Source organism: Rhinoraja longicauda, chromosome 8 (genome assembly GCF_053455715.1).
Source record: "Rhinoraja longicauda isolate Sanriku21f chromosome 8, sRhiLon1.1, whole genome shotgun sequence".
Taxonomy (NCBI): Eukaryota; Metazoa; Chordata; class Chondrichthyes; order Rajiformes; family Arhynchobatidae; genus Rhinoraja; species Rhinoraja longicauda.
The window spans coordinates 59888944-59912641 of NC_135960.1; the positions used below are offsets into that span (position 1 = coordinate 59888944).

The following is a 23698-nucleotide window of genomic DNA, read 5'->3' on the forward strand; positions in this document are numbered from 1 at the left end:
CAGTTCATCCCGAACCAGGAAGTAGGGCACGGCACCAGCCGGCAGGGAAGACCGTCGGTCAGGCCAGCCACGGCGGATGACGCTCTCAAGCTGTTGCAGGGCAGGATCAGCGGCAGTGTGTGTGACCAGGGACTGCATCTGCCAAGATGGAACGATGTTGACGTTCAACACCATCAGGTCAGCCGATTCGTACGGATGGCGGGAAATGGAAGGTAGTGGGGCACGGGACAAAGTGTCTGCCACGAACATCTCCTTGCCCTTGCGGTACACGATATCGAAGGTAAAGCGCTGAAGCTGCAGCATCATTCGCTGCAAACGGGACGAGGCTGCGTGGATGGGCTTGTTCAAAATAGAGACCAGCGGTTGGTGGTCAGTTTCGATGGTGAAGGTGTTGCCCAGAACGTAGTCTTTGAATTTGGAGCACGCGAATACCACGGCAAGGAGCTCCTTTTCAATCTGGGCGTAGCGCTGTTCAGCAGGGGTCATTGTGCGAGAGGCATAGGAGACGGGCAGCTGCCGGTCGTCATAGAGCTGCAGGCAGGCAGCACCAAGGCCGAACCGAGATGCATCGCAGGTGAGGACGATTGGCCTGTTCAGGTCGAAAAACTGCAAAGTGGGGGTCCGTGCGAGCCTGGACTTCAGGGCCACGAAGGTCGACTGGTGGTGCGGGAGCCAGACCCAGGCATAGTCCTTCTTGGCCAGCTCCCTCAGGGGGGCACTCAGTTCGCTGAGGTCGGGTATGAACTTGCCTAAGTAGTTGACCATGCCCAGAAAGCGCTGCAGGCCGGGCACGTCAGCGGGAGCGGGCATTTCGGTGATCGCCGCCGTCTTCTCGGGGTCTGGCTTCAGGCCCCCCGCCGTGAAAACATGGCCAACGTAGGTGACTTCCTCAACGCGGAATCGACACTTCCGTTGATTAAGTTTGAGATTGATCTCACGAGCCCTGTCCAGGACTTGGCGGAGGTGTCGGTCGTGCTCAGCGACGTCCCTCCCGTACACCAGGATGTCATCCACAATGATGGCGCACGGCAACCCGGCAAACAGCTGCTCCATTGTACGCTGGAAAACCTCGCTTGCTGAGTTGATCCCAAAAGGCATGCGGAGGAAACGGAACCTGCCAAAAGGTGTGCTGAAGGTGGTCAGGAAGGAGGAACGTGCATCCAAAGGGATCTGCCAAAAGGAGCTCTTGGCATCTAGGACCGAGAAAACTGTGGCTGGACCGACCTGTGCCGCGACGTCCTCCACCGTCCGCATGGGGTAGTGCGGGCGTTTGATAGCCAGGTTCAGGTCTTTTGGGTTGATGCAGATCCTGATCTCGCTCGCATCTTTCTTGGCAGCGACCACCATGGTGGAGACCCACTGGGTGGGGGCACTCACCTCCTTGAGGATGCCCATGTCCACCATGCCACGTAGTGTGGACTCCACGCGGCCCTTCATGGCAAAAGACACACGGTGGGCCGGTCTAACCACCGGGTTGACCCCCGGGTCAACAACGATCTTGTAGGCACAGGGCAGCTTCCCCAGGACGTCTTCAAATCGGTCGGGATACTCGATCAGGGGGTCCATGGGGGCCTGCACCAGGTGGATGTCGCGGTGGAATGAAACCAAGCCAAAGTCCTGGCATGCACGGGTGCCCAGCAGGGTGACGTTGTCAGATGCTAGCAGGAGGAACGTGAGGGGCCGAGAGGTCTCCAGAACAGTACAGATAACCGTTGCCTTCCCCACGGCAACCAGAACACCTCCCCCATAGGCATGAAGGCGGGAGTCGTCAGGAGTAACCCTCTCCCCCGAGCTTATCTGCTCGAAGAGGCCAACAGACATAACATTTGCAAAACCACCAGTATCGACCTTTGCAGGGAAGGAGTGTCCATTGACAGTAACATGCACGGAAGGATCCGTTATCAACGCAGGTGCACCCAAAAGCGAAAACACTGTATCTGGATCGGGGAGTTCCTCGTGTTGGTACTGGGAACCGGTTGCGCTATCACTGTTCGCAAGGTTGTTTAGACTCCTTCTAGGAGCAGGGACAGGTCTCCCACGAGAACGACAAGCTGCAGAAAAGTGGTTCAGTTTCCCGCAGGAATTACAAGTTTTGCCCTGCGCTGGGCAAACGTTAAACTGGTGTGACGAGAAGTTGCAGTTTGGGCATCGGCGAGGGGTGACCGTAGTGGGCGCGGAGGGGGCGACCCTGGCCGGCGGGGCATTTAGCCGCCGGCGGCCGGTGAAATTTATGTCATGGGACGCCGGCCGAGATACTGAGGCAACAGCAGAGGCCATGCGTGCGGCATGTACGGCGTCCTTTAGCGACAGGTCAGGCTTCATCAGGAGCTCGTCACGCAGCTTGGAGTTTAGGAGACCGTTGACCAGGACGTCCCTGATCATCTCGTCGGGTGTGATCGTTTCAAGGCGGCACCGCCGAGCCATATGCCTCAAAGAAGCAATGAAGGCGTCAACGTGCTCCCCTGGAGTCTGACGACGCGTGAAAAAGTTAAAACGCTCAAGAATGTTATTGGTGGGTATATCACACAGGGCAGTGAACTTGGCCATGAGACATGCTGGGTCGCTGCGGTCCTCCGGAGGGACGAAATCGAACGAAGCATAGCGTTCCATTGCCTCCGGACCAGCCAGGTTGAGGAGCAGGTGAGCCTGTACTGCAGGATTTGCATCAGGATGGGCAATCGCGATATAGTGTTCGTAGTCCCGCTGGAAGACAGTCCAGCGGTGCACTATGTCCCCATCAAAAACGAGCGTGTCCGGACGACGACACGAGGGAGCCATGGCAAAGTGGAAGGAGGGGACACAACTGGGAGGAACAAATAATAAAATAAAACCGATCAACAGGAGACGCAAGTCTACCGCTCTGACACCATGTAAAAGGACGTCCCTCGTACGCAGAGTCTTTTACTGAATAGGTTTATTAATTGCACTACACACATTACGCCCTAGCTGTCCGTGGTCATCACTGGAACTAGAGAGCGAGCTGGGGGTGGGGAAGCTACAATTATACAAGAGACCATGGGGAGTGGTTAGTAGTGGTGAGGTCACTATGTTAAAGGAACATGCACTGATCTACTTATCACAGGTTCAGGTGGTCAAAGGCAGCGTAGTTGCATATCAGGCTGGGATGTATCTTATCGAATACTTTCTAAAGTCTGTCTACAGAAGTTTGATAGAATCCTCATGTGACTGGATCCTGGTCATTATGTGACTGGATCCTGGACTTCCTGCTGGAACGACCGCAGGCAGTGAGAATGGGCCCGCACCTGTCCTCCACTATCACCCTGAGTACCGGCACACCACAGGGCTGTGTTCTGAGCCCCATGCTTTACTCCCTCTTCACACACGACTGTGTTCCTGCATTCGACACCAACACCATTGTCAAGTTTGCAGATGACACAACGGTGATCGGGCTGATCACCAACGGGGATGAAACAAACTATAGAGCGGAGGTGCAGAACCTGGCGGACTGGTGCTCGGATAACAACCTGTCCCTAAATACCACCAAGACCAAGGAGCTGATCATCAACTTCCGTAGGTCACATAACGGGGAATATGCCCCGATCTCTATCAACGGGGACAGTGTGGAGAGAGTGTCCAGCTTCAAGTTTCTGGGCACTCACATTTCGGAGGACCTAATATGGTCCAATAACACTGCTGCGCTGGTCAAGAAGGCACAACAAAGACTGTTCTACTTAAGAACACTGAAAAAGTCTGGTCTACCCCAACAGCTGCTGACGACCTTCTACCGCTGCACCATCGAGAGCATCCTAACGCATGGCATCCCTGTGTGGTACCTCAGCTGCACGGAGGCAGAAAGGAAAGCTCTACAGCGGGTAGTCCATAGAACTCAGAGGGCCATCGGAACACAGCTACCAGACTTAGAGGGCATCTACAACACACGATGCCTCAAAAAAGCCACCAGCATCCACAAAGACTCTTCACACCCCTGCAACAGTCTGTTCGAACTCCTTCCATCGGGCAGACGATACAAGGCCTTCTACGCCCGCACCTCCAGACTCAGGAACAGCTTCATCCCCAGGGCCATAGCTGCTATGAACCGGTCCTGCTGAGCCGGATGGCCACAACGCATAGATCAACTTGCACTTTACCCTGTCCAAAACTGTTACAACTGTCTCGTTTCGTTGGGTTGCTGCTGTCTAAATTACTTAAATTATTGCATCGTATGGGAGGCGCATTCCCAATCTCGTTGTACCCCTGGGTACAATGACAATAAAGATATATTGTATTGTATTGTATTGTATGGATGTGCCAAATCTTCTCAACACCTAAGAAAATAAAAACACAATGGTGTGCTTTCTTGAACACAGTATGAAGGGACCAGGTTAGGTTGCAAGTGAAATGGATGCCGAGTTACTTGAAGCTGCAGACTATCTCTTCAAAACTCCATTGATGAGGATAGGATTATGTTCACTTTCTTGACTCCTTAGGTTAACCAGCCACTGCTGCGTTACCCTCTACCCATAAACATCTTGAGAGTAACTTAACGACAGCAAGTAAAGAGAGTGGATCACCTCCAATTTGTCCACGAAGAGACAACAAACGCTGATCTATCCAGCAATCCCCTTACCCCATAAATTGTATTTGTAAATGCAGGTAGCTACACTGCTCATTCTTGAATGAGGAATGGGTTCTCCCAATCAATATATTTTCTTCACCCAAATCACATTAGCTGACCATTTATTGTATTGATTTTTGTTAAGTATGTGCACTAACTATCCTATAATTGTTCCATATCAATACATAAAGTGTGTAATGGCAGTTTCTATACCATCTCGAAATCCCACTTCGATAGCCATTACTTCTCGGGGATGAAATGTAGTTATAGCTTACGCACACGTCGCACCCTGATATGACAAAACGAATCTTCCAAACTTCTTTTCTTCATTAATTGGTTTTATTAAAGTAGCACAAATCATAGAGTAATTCACCAGTTTCCGTACTTTATCAACTGTTTCTTCTTCAAACAATATCTAGAAATTCTTGCAGTTATTACCGTGTGGTTTTTACAAATATAGCTGGTGCGAGCGCATGGTACGAGCGCGTGGTAAAGAACTGTATGCTCACCATCCTCCAAGTCTAAACTGACCCACAACCTCTGTTGCCACGCTAGCCTCCTCCCATCTAGACACTCCCAATTACGCATTAACTCACACCCACAAGCAGGCAAAAAAGACATAAACTAGAAATATTAAAACATAGCCGTAACACAATGACAATAACTGAATTAAGCATAAATGGCTCCTACATACCGGCCCCTAATTGTTCTGCGTATATAACGAAGCAATTACTAATAGATATCAAAGGAGCTATAAAAGCTTAATATTCATCCAATAACAAAACAATACGCATTACATATACATCAGCGTACAAATTTATTTCGCAATTCTTCAATCTTCAATAAATGGCTCCTACAAAGAGCATCAAAAGTAATGTTTCTCAATGAAATTCTTTAAAATGAGTCTGAAACACAATAGTACTATGGATGCATGTGTTTTTTTAAATGTACCTTGTCGTCATATCGAAGTCTCATTTATAAACAATCTGTATGTTTTTTTGTCGTAGCTTCAAGCTCTGGTATAGCCCTGTCACTGTGCTCAATGATTGAGTTTATATTGTTTGGCATTGATGTTTGTGAAACTATAAAGAATTACACAGAGCAAAGGAATTTGCATAAAGGGAAAGCAGAGATGGATTGATGTGTTTGTTTTGCATTGCTAATGACATTAGATAGAACGATTGATGAGATGTTAATGGTTGCAATGAATGATGTGCAGTTCCACAGCTCAATGTCTGCACAGTTGTGAAATATAGCCATGGGTGCTTACTGTTCAGGATAAGGTTGATTGAGAATCAGCTTTCCATAATCAACATGATGCACACACTACTCTGTAAACATCCCAAGTTAAATCTTCTCAAATTTACTGTAATTATTGAGTTTATTTTTAACCATTGTAGAAATAATGGACCAGGCCACCACCTGGAATGGCTGACCACGGTCCAGCCCATCTTCACTTAATGGCCCAGAAGCAGAGGCAGAAAGAGGGTTCAGCAATGGGTAGACTTTAAATGTTGTGCTTCTGAGGCCTCTTCACCCAGAGCCTTAAAAGCCATTGACAGGCGTCAAAGCTGCGATGGCATCTCCTGTCAAAACCATAAAGCTTTTTTTTGTGTAAGAAAGAACTGCAGATGCTGGTTTAAATCGAAGGCAGACACAAAATGCTGGAGTAACTTGGCAGCTTTATGATGGCTTTGCTGCAAAAAAACATTTGCAGGTCTTTTACTGAAACAGAGGAGTGGAGGTAGGCCTTTCAGTCCATCCAGCCTGCTGAGCATAGCTGATCCTATATTTAAATACCATCTAGTACCATTATTAAAAATATAACCTTCTGGCTGAACGACATTGATCGGCAACCAGATTGGTTAAAGTTGGAGAAGGAGGATTGCTTACCATTTGATATTGGTGCGATCTTATTCGCCCCAATAACTTTGAATAAAAAAACATATGGAGGAAATCCGATTATACATGGTGTTATCCGTATTTGGAAACAATTAAAACTCACTTTAAAATTGAGTAATTTATCTCTCTTCCTACCCATTGCAAATAACCATTCTTTCAAACCGTCTGTCTCAGATAGAGGATTCATTCAATGGAAAAGTTATGGAATTAAAATGGTGGGAGACCTCTATCATAAGGGAACTTTTCTCTCTTTTCAGGAATTACAACAGAAGTATGGATTACATGCTAATAATTTTTTTAGATATTTACAAATCAGAGATTATGTAAAATCACATACACAAGAATATAGATTTAGAGGCCCAGGAATTGTTGATGAATGCTTGAACCGTCACTACAATACAAATAAATTAATATCTTATATTTATAACACTCTTTTAGATACTGACATTCCGTCATCAGAATCATATAGACGAGCATGGGAGGACGAATTGGCTCAACCCATGACGCAAGACATATGGGACGAAAGTTTACAACACATACATCAATGCTCCTTAAACACTAGACATTCATTAATACAATTTAAAATATTACACAGATTACATTATCCGAAGACAAAATTAAACAGGATCTTCCCAAGTATATCTCCTATTTGTGATAAATGTCAATTTCAAGAAGCCAATTTAACTCACACTTTTGTGACTTGTACAAACATGCAAAATTTTTGGATCGATATTTTAAAAATCATTTCTAAAGTTATCGATAACCAACTGGATTTAGATCCAAAATTAATAATTTTAGGATTATCAGAACACATTACAAACTTTACGCTAAGTCAGAGACGCTTTCTTGACTACAGTTTAATAACTGCGAAAAAATTAATACTTAAATTTTGGAAAAAAACAGTAACCCCCACAATTAAAATGTGGATTATGGAAATGACCGAGACTTTGCATTTGGAAAAAATAAGGTTTGCCTTAATTGACAAACCAGATCTATTTTTAAATCTCCATTTATTGAATTTTTAAAAAAGTAAATGGGTTTGTCACAAAACTAAAATTTAAAACTAAAGTTAAAACTTGAGTTGAGGGTTGGATGTACAACTATACTCATTAACTCCCAGATCTATCCCCATAATCTTTATGTTAGTAATTCTCTTTTTTCTTTGCTCTCTTTCTATTAGTTTATAGTCTTTTTTTCCAGCCTCTTTTCATCTTTATTTTTTCTTTAAAAATTTAAAAATTGAAGCTATGTAAGAACTCTATAACCAGTTTGTCGTTTATTATTATTTGTACATATGCTTTAAAAAATTAAAAATTAAAAATTAAAATTAAAAAAAATACCATCTTGCCCGATACTTAGCTGCTGTTAGTGTCTAGAAATCTAACCTTGTTCCATATTGTTCATATTCAGGGTGTACACTTGCGGCTCATTGTACATTTTGATGCTGCTTCACAAGCTGGCTTGTTAGCTGGTGCATTTCCTGGCAACGCCACGTATTTTCTTCAGTGTGGGCTTTGCACTTTAAAATAGCAACTTCTTGGACTTGATGGATTCTAATAGATCTTGGACTTTTTTTTCCATTGCGAATGAGGATGCCTGGTTCTCCACAGCTGCTCAAAGTCATGGGCCACCCTGCAGGCATATCTGGAGCTCATATAGATGGTAGCTGACTGCCCCTTAGCATGCTTCTGACACGGCACTTAACTCAATGGATATTCTTAAGACGGCGATAGATAGATTCTTGATTAGTACGGGTGTCAGGGGTCATGGGGAGAAGGTAGGAGAATAGGGTTAAGGGGGAGAGTTAGATCAACCATGATTGAATGGCGGAATAGACTTGATGGGATAGATAGATAGATAGATAGATAGATAGATAGATAGATAGATAGATAGATAGATAGATAGATAGATAGATAGATAGATAGATAGATAGATAGATAGATAGATAGATAGATAGATAGATAGATAGATAGAATAGATAGCTAATATAGATAGCTAATATAGATAGCTAATATAGATAGATAGATAATAAAGATAGATAGATTTTTGATTAGTACAGTGTCAGAGGTTATGGGGAGAAGCCAGGAAAATGGGATTAGGAGGGAGAGATAGATCAGCCATGATTGAATGGTGGAATAGACTTGAATGGTCTAATTCTGCACCTATCACTTATGAACTCAGCCTATTGGGCTGACCTTCCTGGGGGCAGATAACCTTTTGCCATGATTTCATGTAGGCTAGCAACAGCCCATCCTGCTTTCCTGAAACCATTATCAACAAAGGAGCAGCATCTGTAACAAGGGTCAGGTCGGGTTTCTGCAGTGGTGTTTCTGTCGCCAGGCTTAATTCTTCTATTTCCTCCAAACTTTCCACACAGTCATGTTCCTCTTCTTTCTCCCTTTCATCCTCGGGAAGCAGAATCATAGTGGAAGGGTTAACAGGGATAGCTTGGACTATGTAATGGCAGTTTCTATACCATCTCAAAGTCTTACTTCGATAGCCATTACTTCTCGGGGATGAAATGTAGTTATAGCTTACGCACACGTCGCACCCTGATATGACAAAACGAATCTTCAAACGTCCTTTCTTAATTAATTGGTTTTATTAAAGTAGCACAAATCAATGAGTAATTCATCACTTTCCGTACTTTATCAACTGTTTCTTCTTCAAACAATATCTTCGAAATCTTGCAGTTATTACCGTGTGGTTCTTACAAATATAGATGATACAAGCGTATGGTACGAGCGCAGGGTAAAGAACTGTATGCTCACCATCCTCCGAGCCTAAAACTGACCCACAACCTCTGTCGACACGCTAGCCTCCTCCCATCTAGACACTCCCCATTACGTATTAAGTCACACCCATAAGCATGCAAAAAAGACATAAACTAGAAATATTAAAACATAGCCATAACACAATGACAATAACTGAATTAAGCATAAATGGCTCCTACAGACTATGTAGAGATTGGGTGCTTCCAAAACCATTGTATATCTGGTTAATCTGGTTGCACTCACCTAGGAAACTATTCCTTGTTGGCAAAGGTGTGGACAGATGTGGGCATTTTACCATTAGCCTTTGATCCAATATCCAGGCTAGCAGTGGTCATTGTACCTCTGCACACTGCATCCACATAAACAGCTTCTCCATCTGAGGACAACGGAATCTAATTTTGACAAATGTTGTCAAACAGATGGGTCTCCGTGTTCCTCTGTCAGGATTGCTGTCACCTATCCCTCTTTATTGCGGACAAAGGAGTAAATGATTTCCTGATGTCGGAGATTCCCAGGGCCGGTGCTGCGCACAAAGTTTTCCTCATGCAATTGGAGGTATCTTGCTGCTCTTGGGTGAGAGTGATTTCCTTGTCTGAATCCCTTTTTCCTTTCGGTATATCATTTAGTGGTTGAGCCAACTGTATAAGAGTCAATGCACTGTCTGTCAAAGTTGCACTGACTCAAGAAAGGAGTCAAGCTCTTTAATAGTAGTGGGTTGTTTGGAGGTCTGGATAGTCGAGTCTTGGGTGAGTTCCCTTTAAATTAGGAACATTTTCTCTACCAAGTACGTGACCTCTTCTTAGACAACATGCACTTTGTCAATGCTGGCCCTGTGGCCCCTCTGATGGATGTGGTCTAGCAGGTAACAAACGACTTGTTCATGTTGTCCTTCTCTTTCCGAGGCCAGTAATATGTTGTCCACCTACTAGCTAACCGCTGAGTGCACAAGAGGTAGTTCCTGCAAATGGTTTTGTATGGTCATGTGGTAAACCGTTGGACTTTTGTGGATCCCCTGTGGGAGTTGCTTCCAGGTGTATTGCTGCTGGCTAACCATGACGACAAACCATGGTTGGACCTTGGCTGCAGGTGACACTGACCAGAACCCATTAACCTTTACCAAACTCGCTCCATGAATTCACAAGCTGTTCTCTGCAAGGTTGAAGGAGTTAACAGTTTCTAACAAAGTCACTCCAACAAGTCTCTGCAAACCCCCACAATCATCACCAGTACATTACCCCTGATCCGAAGTGCTTTAATTTTGCATACTAACTTTTTAGCATCATCATGACCTACTGAAGGTCCAAATACTCCAAAACTACTGGTCCTACTGTCTACATCTAATATTCCCTCCCCAGAAGCTACCTGATGTGTGGAGTGCCTCCATTTCCCTGGTCCTCCTGTGTCTTTTCCTCCAATTCCTTAAGAAAAACCTAAGTAGGTTTGACAGGCATGATTACTCTTTCATAAATCGATGTTGACTTTGTTAAACCCTATTGATATTTTCCAAGTATTCTGTTATTACAAACTGCACAATGGACTCTTGCATTTTCCCTGTATTGACATTAGACAATGTGCACTTCACACTTTTCTTGTTTTCTTATGTTACTAAATAACATTGTTTCTTTTGACAGTCTCTAGTCTGCAGATACCATTCTATAATCTACAGAATTTTTGGACAATGATATTCAATACATCCACAGTCCCACATACTCTGAAATGTAGTTTATTAAGTTCTGGGAATTTGTCAGCTTTCAGACCTATTGTTAATATCAGCACTTTTGGTTTTACTCCCATTAATTTCCTCCGTTTCAATAGAACCTTGATTCTCCAGTATTTCTGCAAAGCTCTTTGTGTCTGCAGTAAAAGACAAACCCAAATTATTTGTTGTCCTTCTTTATCATTTATTTCCTCCCCATTATAAATACTACTCTTTATAACACTATGGGGCCTACCTTCATTTTCACTAATCTTCTCACAGAATTATCTCGGCTTTTACTGTTCCTATATATTTCTGAATTTAAGAACAGCACATTGATGCAATCCCAAAGAAAGCTTAGCAACACCACCTCTTCCTTAGAAGATTGAGGCGATTTGGTATGTCAAGGTACACTCTATCAAACCTCTATAGGTGTACGGTACCGACAGATTACATCACAGACTGGATGGGCAACTAAAAAGCCCGGGAACGAAGGAGACGAAGGTAGTCTAGACTGACTAGGTAGACTAATTACTACCTATTTAGACTGGTAAATATTGCCCAGTCCATCACAATTATTAACTCCTCGCCATTAAAGAGATCTGTGGGAGACGCTGCCTTAAAAAGGCAGTCAAGACATCAGAGACCAAACATCATTCTGGCCATACTCTCATTTTGCTTCGACAATAGGGAAGAAAACACAGGAGTGCGAATACCATGACCACCAGATTCAAGAACAGCTTTCAAGCAACTATCAGGCTCTTGAACACTGCACAACACAAACCTCAGCAACTATGATCAATGGACTATGTCATCGGTCTCCATTTATGTCCCCACAGTCTTATAGTCTCCCAGTATTACGGTTATTACGTTATTGTATTTTTGTTATTAGATATTACCTGTATTACATTATTTATGGGCCCATTAGGCTGCAGCAAGTAAGAATTTACGTGTTCCGCTGTCAGTACATTCAATAATTAAGCACTCTTGATTCCTGACTCTTAATATTACTTGCAAATTTACTATCACTATTTAATACATTTCCTGTTTTTTTGCGAAGTCGCTACTCGTCTTCCAATATAATAAATTGCTTCTAGGTATACAGCATTGCACGGCTTCTCTTTGGATCTAAGAATATGCTGTGCACTCTTAAGTAACTTTTCATAATTTAAAAAAATCTGTGAGTTGCAACCTAGACTGTTTCTGAGAGCATAAAGACAGGTTATCGGAAGTTCTGACTGCATGTTTAAAAAAAAATTAAATGGGAACAATAATGGGGTTTCTTGGAGAGCTTTATGTAAGGATGGATGCAATATGTTCCCAATGTTGGGAGAGTCCAGAACAAGGGGCCACAGTTTAAGAATAAGGGGTAGGCCTTTTAGAACTGAGATGAGGAAACACTTTTTCAGTCAGAGAGTTGTAAATCTGTGGAATTCTCTGCCTCAGAAGGCAGTGGAGGCCAATTCTCTGAATGCATTCAAGGGAGAGCTAGATAGAGCTCTTAAGGATAGCGGAGTCAGGGGGTATGGGGAAAAGGCAGGAACGGGGTACTGATTGAGAATGATCAGCCATGATCACATTGAATGGCGGTGCTGGCTCGAAGGGCCGAATGGCCTCCTCCTGCACCTATTGTCTATTGTGTCCATCTCTTTTGCATTTCTATTATGTGCACATAGTAATGAACCAAATGCTTGGGCGGCCTATTTTATTCCAAAACCTGCACCAACACTCTCAGTACATTTTATTATATGACTCCTTAATAAGATAGCGTAGCATGCAAATTCAATATCTCTCCGCTCCTTACAATAACTCTAATCTTTCTTGCTGCGGGCTTATCCTGGACAAAATCATCCAAGAATGTTGTAACCTTCATACTTTTCAGTCTACTACCTCTGCCCATCATTGAACAATAGTGATACCAGTAAACTTGATGGACAAACCAACTGTTCTATTGCTAACTTTTTTTAAAGCTATGATTTTAAAAAATAATAGGTAATGGGATTTGCACTTCGAAATGGGGATCCCAAGACCCCCATCTTGATTAGTACAGGTGTCAGGGGTAATGGGGAGAAGGCAGGAGAATGGGGATAGGAGGGAGAGATAGATCAGCCATGATTGAATGGCGGAGTAGACTTGATGGGCCGAGTGGCCTACTTCTGCTCCTATTACCTTATGGCCTCCATCCGTAATCCTTGAACAAAGCACTAGTAATAAAAATGGGAAGATGAAGGAATTCCTTCACATTCTTACAAATGATGTCATCAAGCCTTACTAAAATGTTCTGAGATGTCTTATTTAAAACCAAAAGCGAGGAATAATACCTCAAAAGATTAATGGTCCATACAAAAACGCAGACTTGGTGACATGACCATAATAAACAATTTAAAACTTTGGATGCTACAAAGGCCATCATGCAGAAATTTTCTGGAAACCATATACCCCTCTCACTCTGATGATAGAACCATACAAACATACAGTAATTCAAGATTCAAGATTCAAGATAGCTTTATTTGTCATCCAAAAAAACGATTTTTTTGGATGAAAATCAGTCACCCACAGTCCAACAATAAAAGCATTAAATTAGGCAGATTACACAATAAAGCATTAAAATAGGCAAATTACACAACCCCAAAAACACACAAAAAAAAGAAACATCCATCACAGTGAGTCTCCTCCAGTCCTCTCCTCACTGTGATGGAAGGCCACAATGTCTTTTCCCTTCCCCTGCTGTCTTCTCCCGCGGTCAGGTTGTTGTGGTTGCAGGCCGCGCCGGACGGTCCGCAGCGGGCCGACCCAAGCCCCGCGATCCGGGGCGGGCGAACATGCTGCCGCTGTTGCTGCACGTCGGGGCGGTCGTGGCTCCCGACATTGAAGCCCCCGCCCAGCAGAGAAAAATCTTAGGCCTATTTTAGGCCGCGCCGGACGGTGAAATGTCCGCGACCCAAGCCCCGCGACAGTGGCAGCAAGAGGAGGAACTGCAGATGGTGGTTTATACAAAAGGACATAATGTGCTGGAGTAACTCAGCGGGCCAGGCAGCATCTCTGGTGACATTTAGTGTTGGGACCCTTCAGCCTGATTCAATTATTCTGAAGAAGGGTCCTGACCTGAACCGTCACCTATCCATGTCCTTCAGAGATGCTGCCAGACTCGCTGAGTTACTCGAGCACTTTGTGTTCTTTTAAGAGCATTTAATTATATTATTTGTTATATGTACTGAGCACAAAACAATAAAATTCTTACTTGCTGAATCTTTACAGGCACATTAAACTCAACTAGACAATAAATATACTGTATTATTAGTTATTCTAGGGACACCAGTCGATGATTGTGCAAGCCAAAGTTAACAGTGCAACCTTAGAGTACAAAGTCCTTGGTCTGACTTGTTACATGTATTTTGTCCATTATAAATAGTCCAAAGCCTGACTCATTACCCGTTATTCAACTAACAACAGTGGTATCATTAACAAATTTAAAGATGACATTGGAGCTGTGTGGGCCACACAGTCATGGGTATGGAGAGAGGAGAATAGGGGATTGAGCGTGCTGTCTTGTGCAGATCATCAGGGAGGAGGAGGTGTTGTTGCCCATTCCTAACGATTAAGGTCTACTGCTGAGGAAGTCCAGGATCCAGTTGTACAGGGAGCAGCAGAGGCCAGTTCTGTGAGTTTGACTATGTTTGGAAGGGAGTGATGGTGTAGAATACCAAGCTGTAGTCAGAGAAACAAATCTTGACGTACACATCTCAGTGGTCCATCCATCGCAAAGTGGAAAGCTAGCTAGATCACATTACATCTGCTGTTGATCTGTTGTAGCGGTGGGCGAATTGAAGTGGGTCCATATCTTTACAAAGGCAGGAGTTGATTTGTGTCATTACCAACCAATGTAGCTGTTCATCACAAAAGACATGAATGCTGCTGATCAGTAGTTCTTGAGGCATGTCACCTTGCTCTTCTTGGGCACTGGGATTATGGATGTTATTTTAAGTCAGGTGGGGACTTCGGACTAGTGGTTGAAGATGCACGTGAAAACTCCATCCAGTTGATGCACGCAGGCTTTAAGAATGCAGCCATCCGGACCGGAAACATTCTCACGGTTCATCCACACGAAGGATCTCTTGTTGTTGGTCTCTGAGATTGAGATCACAGGAGTTGTGGGGGCTCGTGAAGAGGCATCATTACTTTCCCATTTGAAGAAAGCATAGAAAATCTTAAACTCAATTGGGAGTGATGCATTGTTGACACTTAAGCAACTTGGTTTCATCTTGCAAGAAGTGATTTAGAGGAAGAAGGGTCTCGACCCGAAACGTCACCCATTCTTTCTCTCCTGAGATGCTGCCTGACCCGCTGAGTTACTCCAGCATTTTGTGCCATGCTTGCCAAGCATCCATCCGAGCCTCCAGTAGCGACTGAAGTGTTCTTAGTAGTCTCACTGGCCCCTGCTTGAGATCGTGCCTGGACTTCTTGTATGAGACTGGATCACCTGACTTAAACTCCACAGGTTTGGTCCACTGTTGATTGGAGGCTTCCTGGTTTATTCAAGGTTTCTGGGAAGAGAATACGTGGAGGTTTATTTTTTAGGAGCACTCTCCTCCACCTAGTTCCTTGTGAACTCGGTAATAACAGTGGTCGTGTTCAATTCAAGGTTTCAAGGTCAGTTTATTGTCACTTGCACCAATTAAGGTACAGTGAAATTTGAATGACCATACAGCCATACTGAGTGAAAAGCAACAAGACACATAGTCACATAAATGTTAACATAAACATCCACCACAGTGGATTCCACATTCCTCACTGTGATGGAAGGCAATAAAGTTCAATCTTCTTCCTCGTTCTCCCGCGGTCGGAGCAGTCAAACCATCCGCAGTCAGGGCGATCAAAGCCCCCGCAGCCGACGATCGAAGTCCCCGTCGGGGTGATCGAAACTCCCGCGTCGGGGCGGTTAAAACTCTCTCCGCGGCATGGAGCTCATGAGTCGGCCACTTCTTACCAGAGACCGCGGGCTTCACCATGTTAAAGTCCATACACCCCGCGGTTGGAGCTTCGATCCCCGGCAAAGGGATTGCAAGCTCCGCAGTTAAAGTCCTGTGGCTTGGAGGCCGCCAACTCCACGATATTAAGCCGCAGTGCGGACAGAGATACGAAACGGAAATAAAATCGCATCTCCGTCGAGGTAAGATATTGGAAAAAAGCTTCCCCCAACCAACCACCCCCCACATAAAACAAACCAAGGAACACTAAAACATGCTTTTAACACATACTAAAAATAACAAAAAAGAAGAAAGGACAGACAGACTGTTGGCGAGGTAGCTACTGCTGGTGACGCCACCCGGTGATGACCTTGGGTCCTTCTGACCATTGCTGAGACCTTGAACATCGTCCAGTCACAAAGTTACTCCAAGCACTCATGAAGTTACTCCTCTGTCTCCCCCGACCAGCTCTGTACAAACCACTCTGCCAGAGTTGCACTCTTCAGTCATCACCTCTGCACAGGAAGAAAGGGTGCAGCCCATTGAGCGAATTTCCAAAATACAGGCACCTTTTTCAAATAACAGAGCAATTTATTTTGCTGATGCAAAGCTTCTGCAATGTTTGGGGAATATTGTGCCCAGTAATTACCAGATATGTTTAATTTAAATTTACTACCGGCACTGTGCCCACTTGAAAGTCACGCTTAGTATTCCCAAAGTTATAATTTCCCAAAGTTATAATTTAATGAACCTATTAATAATGTCAAGAGAACATGCTGTTTTAAACTTGCCTTAATGTTTTCTAATTCTCAAATGTGCACAAGCTTTGTTTAAAAATATATTGGTTTTTAAAAATGCATGTGTAACACACAGCTATAATTGCTGATATTGATGCTGATGTGGCAATACGGAAGCAGTGAAATGAGAGACTGCAATCCATATGAATTGTAAATATTTTGTTGTCATCCTCGAATACTTTAAGTGGTGAAAATCCAGTGGCCCACATTTCTTCATGATGATTGAATAGGTGGACAAAGAAAGCAACTGCAATATTTAGAGACTGTTGAAATGTTCTATTCTGTGCATTTGAGTTATAATATTCAAACAATGGTTATAACTTGAAAACATTTCTTCCCTGAGGGAGATGTCTCTTTTCAGAATTAAAGGACGTTCTTTTCAGAAGGAGATGAGGAGACATTTCTTTAGTCAGAGGGTGGTGAATCTGTGGAATTCTTTGCCACAGAAGGCTGTGGCGGCCAAGTCAGTGGATATTTTGAAGGCAGAACTAGATAGATTCTTGATTAGAACAGGTTATGGGGAGAAGGCAGGAGAATGGAGTTAGGAGGGAGAGATAGATCAGCCATGATTGAATAGTGGAGTAGACTTGATGGGCCGAATGGCTTCATTTTACTCCTATTCCTTATGATCTTTGTATATTAATTGTTTTAAAGAATTCAGTTGAGAACTGCTACCTATTGATTCTGGTTGCCAGTTGAATTTGCTTCACTGAGATAGGGCGGCACGATAGCGCAGCGGTAGAGTTGCTGCTTTACAGCGAATGCAGTGCCGGAGACTCAGGTTCGATCCTGACTACGGGTGCTGCACTGTAAGGAGTTTGTACGTTCTCCCCGTGACCTGCGTGAGTTTTCTCCGAGATCTTCGGTTTCCTCCCACACTCCAAAGACGTACAGGTATGTAGGTTAATTGGCTGGGTAAATGTAAAAATTGTCCCTAGTGGGTGTAGGATAGTGTTAATGTACGGGGATCGCTGGGCGGCACGGACTTGGAGGGCCGAAAAGGCCTGTTTCCGGCTGTATATATATGATATGATGATATGATATGAATAAATGCAGCCTGATAATTTCAAGCTGGATACACACAGACATATTTTCAATAATCACAATTGTGTTTTTCAGTTTCTTGGCAATGCTGAAGTTGAACAACCAAAGGGTACTGAAATTGTGAAGAATGCTGTTCGTAAACTCAAGGTATAGATTAACTTGGTTTACTAACCCCATAGATCTTGTTGATTCATTTCTCACTGAAGCTAAACTTAATTCCTTCCTTGACCCACTGATGCCCCCAACTGGTTTCTAGATGTATGTGCGTTTAAAATTACTTTGAATTCCATCGGGAAGATGGTTCCTTATCAGTCAGCGTTAAGGTGTTTATTTAATGTAGTTTTTAAGGGAGGAAATACGGTGTTTGTAATAAATTAGTGAAGTAACAATTTCCATGCAATTTAGTTATAGGTGTCTGGTCATTGGATTGCATTCATGTTCTAAAGGTTCAACTCTATCGCCCAAATAAACAAATGTCTTATTTTGGAAGAAAGTGCAGATGCTGGTTTACATTGAAGGTAGACACAAAATGCTGGAGTAACTCAGCGGGACAGGCAGCATCTCTGGATAGAAGGAATTGGTGATGTTTTGGGTCGAAACCCTTCTTCAGACTGAAGAAGGGTCTCGACCCAAAACGTCACCCATTCCATCTAAACAAATGCCTTTCCTGGTTTTAAGAAAAAAATGTGTTTTTCTTCTGTTTTATAGAAATTTAATTATAATGTCGATCCAGGAATTTTCATGCGTATGGGTCAGAGCCATAAAAGGTTATAGATGGAACCTTATTTCCAATGATCTGCACTGAATTCAGCATTTTGCAACAGCGCAGTTGACTGTATTTGGAAGATTTAATGTCTCCTGTCAAAGGCAGCAGTCCTCGTATAGCAACATCAGCAGTTCTATCAATGCACTGAAATAAAAAAAAGAGAATGCTGAGAACATTGGGCAGGTTAGGAAAGTAAAGATATCTGGTGAAAGAAAAACAGAGTTAGCATTTCAGGTCAACAAAAACATCTACAGAACGTGGAATGATAGTTCTGTTTATCTTCGTGGATGGTTTATAACCCAATAGTGTTTAAAAAACTTTTTTTTTAGGTCTCATTTTTTCAGAATCGGTTGTTTTATGATTTTTATTCCTATCAGTACACGATTTGCTGGGAGTCATAAGCCATAGTTCTAGTGGTGAGCTGCATCTTGTTGGAAGTTCCTCATTGCTTAGGACATTGCATTAGACCCGGAACCATCACCTATTGATTTCAATGGGAATTATACGAGGCCAGATATATCAATGGAAGGGAAGACAGTTCACTATTTAAAATGGTTCTATTAGTTTAATACTTTTACTTCTAGGCATTTAGCTAATTTTTGAAGCAGAAATCAAATAAAATTTTGATAAATTTAAAATTGCTATTTTTAAAATGTCCCTGAATATCAAAGGTGCATAAAAATTATTAAAATCCCCCCAGTGCTTTTGGAGCTTGCAAAGTTGGAAGCAGAGCTTTGTTGGCTCTCAAAGTTTTAGGGGTGTTAAGTGGGCGGAAAGCCTCACTGTGTCATAACAGGCCCTGCCACCTCTAAGCTCATGATACCGGAGGCCAGGGAGCTGTAACCAGCAAGGAAGGACAACTGTAGTTGGACCAAGCAATTAGGTGCCTTAGCAGTCCTGGCCCCACCAATTCCAAATGATGCACCCAAGCCCGTAAGATTCAACTCAATGCTTATTGATTAGCCAAAACATTATGACCACTGACAGGTGAAGTGAATAATATTGATTATCTTGTTACAATGGCATCTGTCAAGGGGTGGGAGATATTAGGCAGCAAGTGAACAGTCAGTTCTTGAGGTTGATGTGTTGGATGCAACAAAAATGGGCAGGAGTAAAGACCTGAGTGACTTTGACAAGGGCCAAATTGTTATGGCCAGATGACTGGGTCAGAGCATCTCTGAAACGGCAAGGCTTGTGGGGTGCTCCCAGTCAGCAGTGGTGAGTACCTACCAACAGTGGTCCGAGGAGGGACAAACCACAAACCTTGGATGTTGGGCGCCCAAGGCTCATCGATGCGCGAGGGCAACAAAGGCTATCCCGCCTGGTCCGAACTGACAGAAGGTCTACTGTGGCACAAGTCACAGAAAATGGTGGTCACGGGAGGAATATGTGGCAATGTGCATCGCACCCTGCTACGTATGGGGCTGCATAGCTGCAGACCGGTCAGAGTGCCCATGATGACCTCTGTCCACCGTCGAAAGTGCCTACATTGGGCACGCGAGCGTCGGAACTGGACCTTGTAGCAGTGGAAGAAGGTCGCCTGGTCCGATGAGTCCCGTTTTCTTGTAGATTACATGGATGGCCGTGTACGTGTTTGTCGTTTACCTAGGGAAATCATGGTGCCAGGATGCATTGTGGGAAGATGACAAGCCGGTGGAGGGAGTGTGATGCTCTGGACAATGTTCTGTTGAGAAACCCTGGGTCCGGCCATTCATGTGGACGTCAATTTGACAAGTGTTACTTAACCAAACATCGTTGCAGACCAGGTACACCGCTTCACGGCAATGGTATTCCCTGATGGCAGTGGCCTCTTTCAGCAGGATAATGCGCCCTACCACACTGCACACATTGTTCGGGAATGGTTTGAGGAACATGATGAAGTGTTCATGGTGTTGCCCTGGCCTCCAAATTCTCCAGATCTCAATCCGATTGAGCATCTGTGGGATGTGCTGGATCGACAAGTCTGATCCACGGCGGCTCCACCTCGCAACTTACAGGACTTGAAGGATCTGCTGCTATTGTTTTGGTGCCAGATACCACAGGACACCTTCAGGGGTCTCGTAGAGTCCATGCCTCGCCAGGTCGGCGCTGTTTTGGCGGCACACGGAGGGCCAACAGCATATTAGGCAGGTGGTCATAATGTTTTGGTTCATCAGTGTATGTGTCATCATATGATTGTGGTTTCCATTCTGCCTCGGTGGAACACCACGATCTGTCAAGATAGCCCACGTTAGATAACAATTGAAAGAGAAAGAACTTGCAATCCCCTTCTCAACAATTTCTTTGTTCTAAAGACATTTTACCTTTCACTCTGGGACTGCGGAATGATATGACCAGTGTGCACTGTAGAAATTACACATTGACAAAAACAATTGCTAACAGATCTGAAATACAAAATGGAAAGAAGATAAATGTAATTAGTTTTATTGGTAATATTTGCGATGAGGTGTTTAAGTAGGTATAAAATGTTTGTGATAAGGCTGTTAATCAATCAAAGTGATCATGATTTTAATGACTAGACCGTTGTTTTTTTTTCTCAATTGTCAGACTTTCAGCAGTTGGAGGGAGCCAGTGGTTTATTTAGTGGCTGGATTATGATGGTAAACCATCAGCAGCAGCTTTAATATGAGCTATAAATCAACCTTGAGAGGCGAGAAAGAGAACAACAATCTCGAGCTGAGAAAGTAGCAGCCAAAATGGCGTTCTCTTTCAGAAAACATACAAATATTATACAAAACCATGCACCTAAAGAAAAGATTGTATTACGAGAAAAAGAAAGTAGAAAATTAAATTCCAAATGAGAGATTTAAAGGAAAGAACACTTCCATCATAACACATTTTGTGTAGTAATAATTGAAATAATTTGAACATGTTTTTATTGAAAACCTCATTTAAAATGTGTTCTCCAGTATCAAGCCGAGGGAAAGCAGATTAAAAAAGTTGTAAACATTCCTATGTTGGAATCTTTGCTTTGGTACGGTACCGCAGCGGTAGAGTTGCTGCTTTACAGCGAATGCAGCGCCGGAGACACAGGTTCGATCCTGACTACGGGTGCTGCACTGTAAGGAGTTTGTACGTTCTCCCCGTGACCTGCGTGGGTTTTCTCCGAGATCTTCGGTTTCCTCCCACACTCCAAAGATGTACAGGTATGTAGGTTAATTGGCTGGGTAAATGTAAAAATTGTCCCTAGTGGGTGTAGGATAGTGTTAATGTACGGGGATCGCTGGGCGGCACGGACTTGGAGGGCCGAAAAGGCCTGTTTCCGGCTGTAGATATATGATATTGTTGTGTGATATAACATATTATTGTCTCTCATAAACAACAGTTGCCTATTTTTCTCCCAAATTAGGATTTTTTGGTTTATTATTGTCACGTGTACTCAATTATAGCAAAAAGCTTTATTTTGCATGCTATCCAAACAGATTAGATGTACTATACATAACTACAATCAAGTCAAACTCAAATGCAGTAAATAGAGCAGTGGATGACTCTGTCCCTCTCTTCCCTCCCCCTTCCCAGTTCTCCCTCTATCTTCCTGTCTCCACCTATATCCTTTCTTTGTCCCGCCCCCCCCGACATCAGTCTGAAGAAAGATCTCGACCCGAAACGTCACCCATTCCTTCTCTCCTGAGATGCTGCCTGACCTGCTGAGTTACTCCATCATTTTGTGAATAAATACCTTCGATTTGTACCAGCATCTGCAGTTATTTTCTTACACAAAGTGGGTGATACAGTGTGCGGAAAATAGTTCTTAGCATTGTAGCATTACTGTAGCACATCAAAGTCCAATATCCACAATGGGGTAGAGGTGAATCGGACAGTATTCTAACTAATGGAAGGACGATTTAGAAGCCTGATAACAGAGGGGAAGAAGCCTGGTAATGTGCGATTTCAAGCTTCTGTACCTTCTGCTGGACGGGAGCAGGGAGAATTTAGAATAACCGGGGTGAAACAAGTCTTTGATTATGTTGGCTGTTTCCCTGAGGCAGCATGAAGTGTAGATGGAGTCAATGGTGGGGTGGCTGGCCTGTGTGATGGGCTGGGCTACATTTACAACTCTCTGCTTTTTTGTTGCAGTCTTGGGCAGAGCTGTTCACAAACCAAGCTGTGATGCAACCCAATCAGTATGCCACATGAGAGATCATTGATAATATTAATGCAAAGGAACTTGAAGCTCTCAACCATTTCAACTTCTATACCATTGATACTGATTGGGGCATGTACTCCATCACACTTACTGAAGTCTGAATGGATATCATAGAGTGCCTTGTGTTCATTTAAGTTAGACACAAAATGCTGGAGTAACTCAGTGGGACAGGCAACGTTTTGCGTCGAGACCCTTTTTCGAACTAGTTTAAGGAATGAATCATTGGCAGACCAAAGCCACTATTAATACCATAGTACTTCTTAATGACAAATAAACTAATATTAAAACCTGCAGGAAACTGATAAATAAAACTAGTGGGTTATTGGCTCCTTGAAGCTTTCACTGTTGTTTCATGAAGTATCAGAGAACTTGGTTTTTTTTTAAAATCACCTTTAAGATTCTTAAAGCCTATTAGATAATTATAAACTAGTTAGTATAACTTAGGGGGTTGGTAATTTAATAGCGTTAATTATGTGGGAGAATACCTGCTTTCAATTTTAAAAAATGAAGCTTAATCAAGGATTTGTGAAAAGGAAAAGAAAGTTGATGAGGGTCATATATTTGATGTGGCCTATGCTGGAAAAAGCAAGGATTTTCACAACGTCCACAAAACAGTCTGGATAAAATAGTTTGAAAGAAATGGGATCCAGGGCACACCAGCTCATTCAATCCGGTTTGTTCAGTGGCAGGAAACAAAGTGTAGTTGGTAATGGATGTTTTTATGATTGGAAAATTGTTGCCAGTAAGGACTCGCGTGGCTCATAACTCATGGCCTTGGGTTTTTGCTGTTAATTATTTAGATTTGAATATAAAAGCATGATAAAGAAGTTTGCCAATGATACAAATTTGGCTTTGTGTTTGACAATGAGGAGGAAAGATGCAAGAAGTTGTAATGGTTTGATCAGTTGAGCAGTAAATTGACAAACGAAAAGGCAAACAAATCCCCAGGACCTGATGGGCTGTATCACAGAGTACTCAATGAGGTGGCCCTGGAAATCATGGATGCATTGGTGATCATTTTCCAATGTT

General features: G+C 43.3%; 1 protein-coding gene across 14 annotated transcripts in view; it reads left to right on the forward strand.

Annotated features, from left to right (window-relative positions):
* The window catches only part of gulp1b (GULP PTB domain containing engulfment adaptor 1b), a 303142-nt gene that overhangs the window by 224951 nt on the left and 54493 nt on the right, over positions 1 to 23698 (forward strand). For all 14 annotated transcript variants that reach the window (XM_078404086.1, XM_078404078.1, XM_078404091.1 and 11 more), the window contains one exon: positions 17832 to 17903. In XM_078404086.1, coding sequence (XP_078260212.1) covers positions 17832 to 17903 — 72 coding nt within the window. The remainder of the gene's footprint in view (positions 1 to 17831; positions 17904 to 23698) is intronic.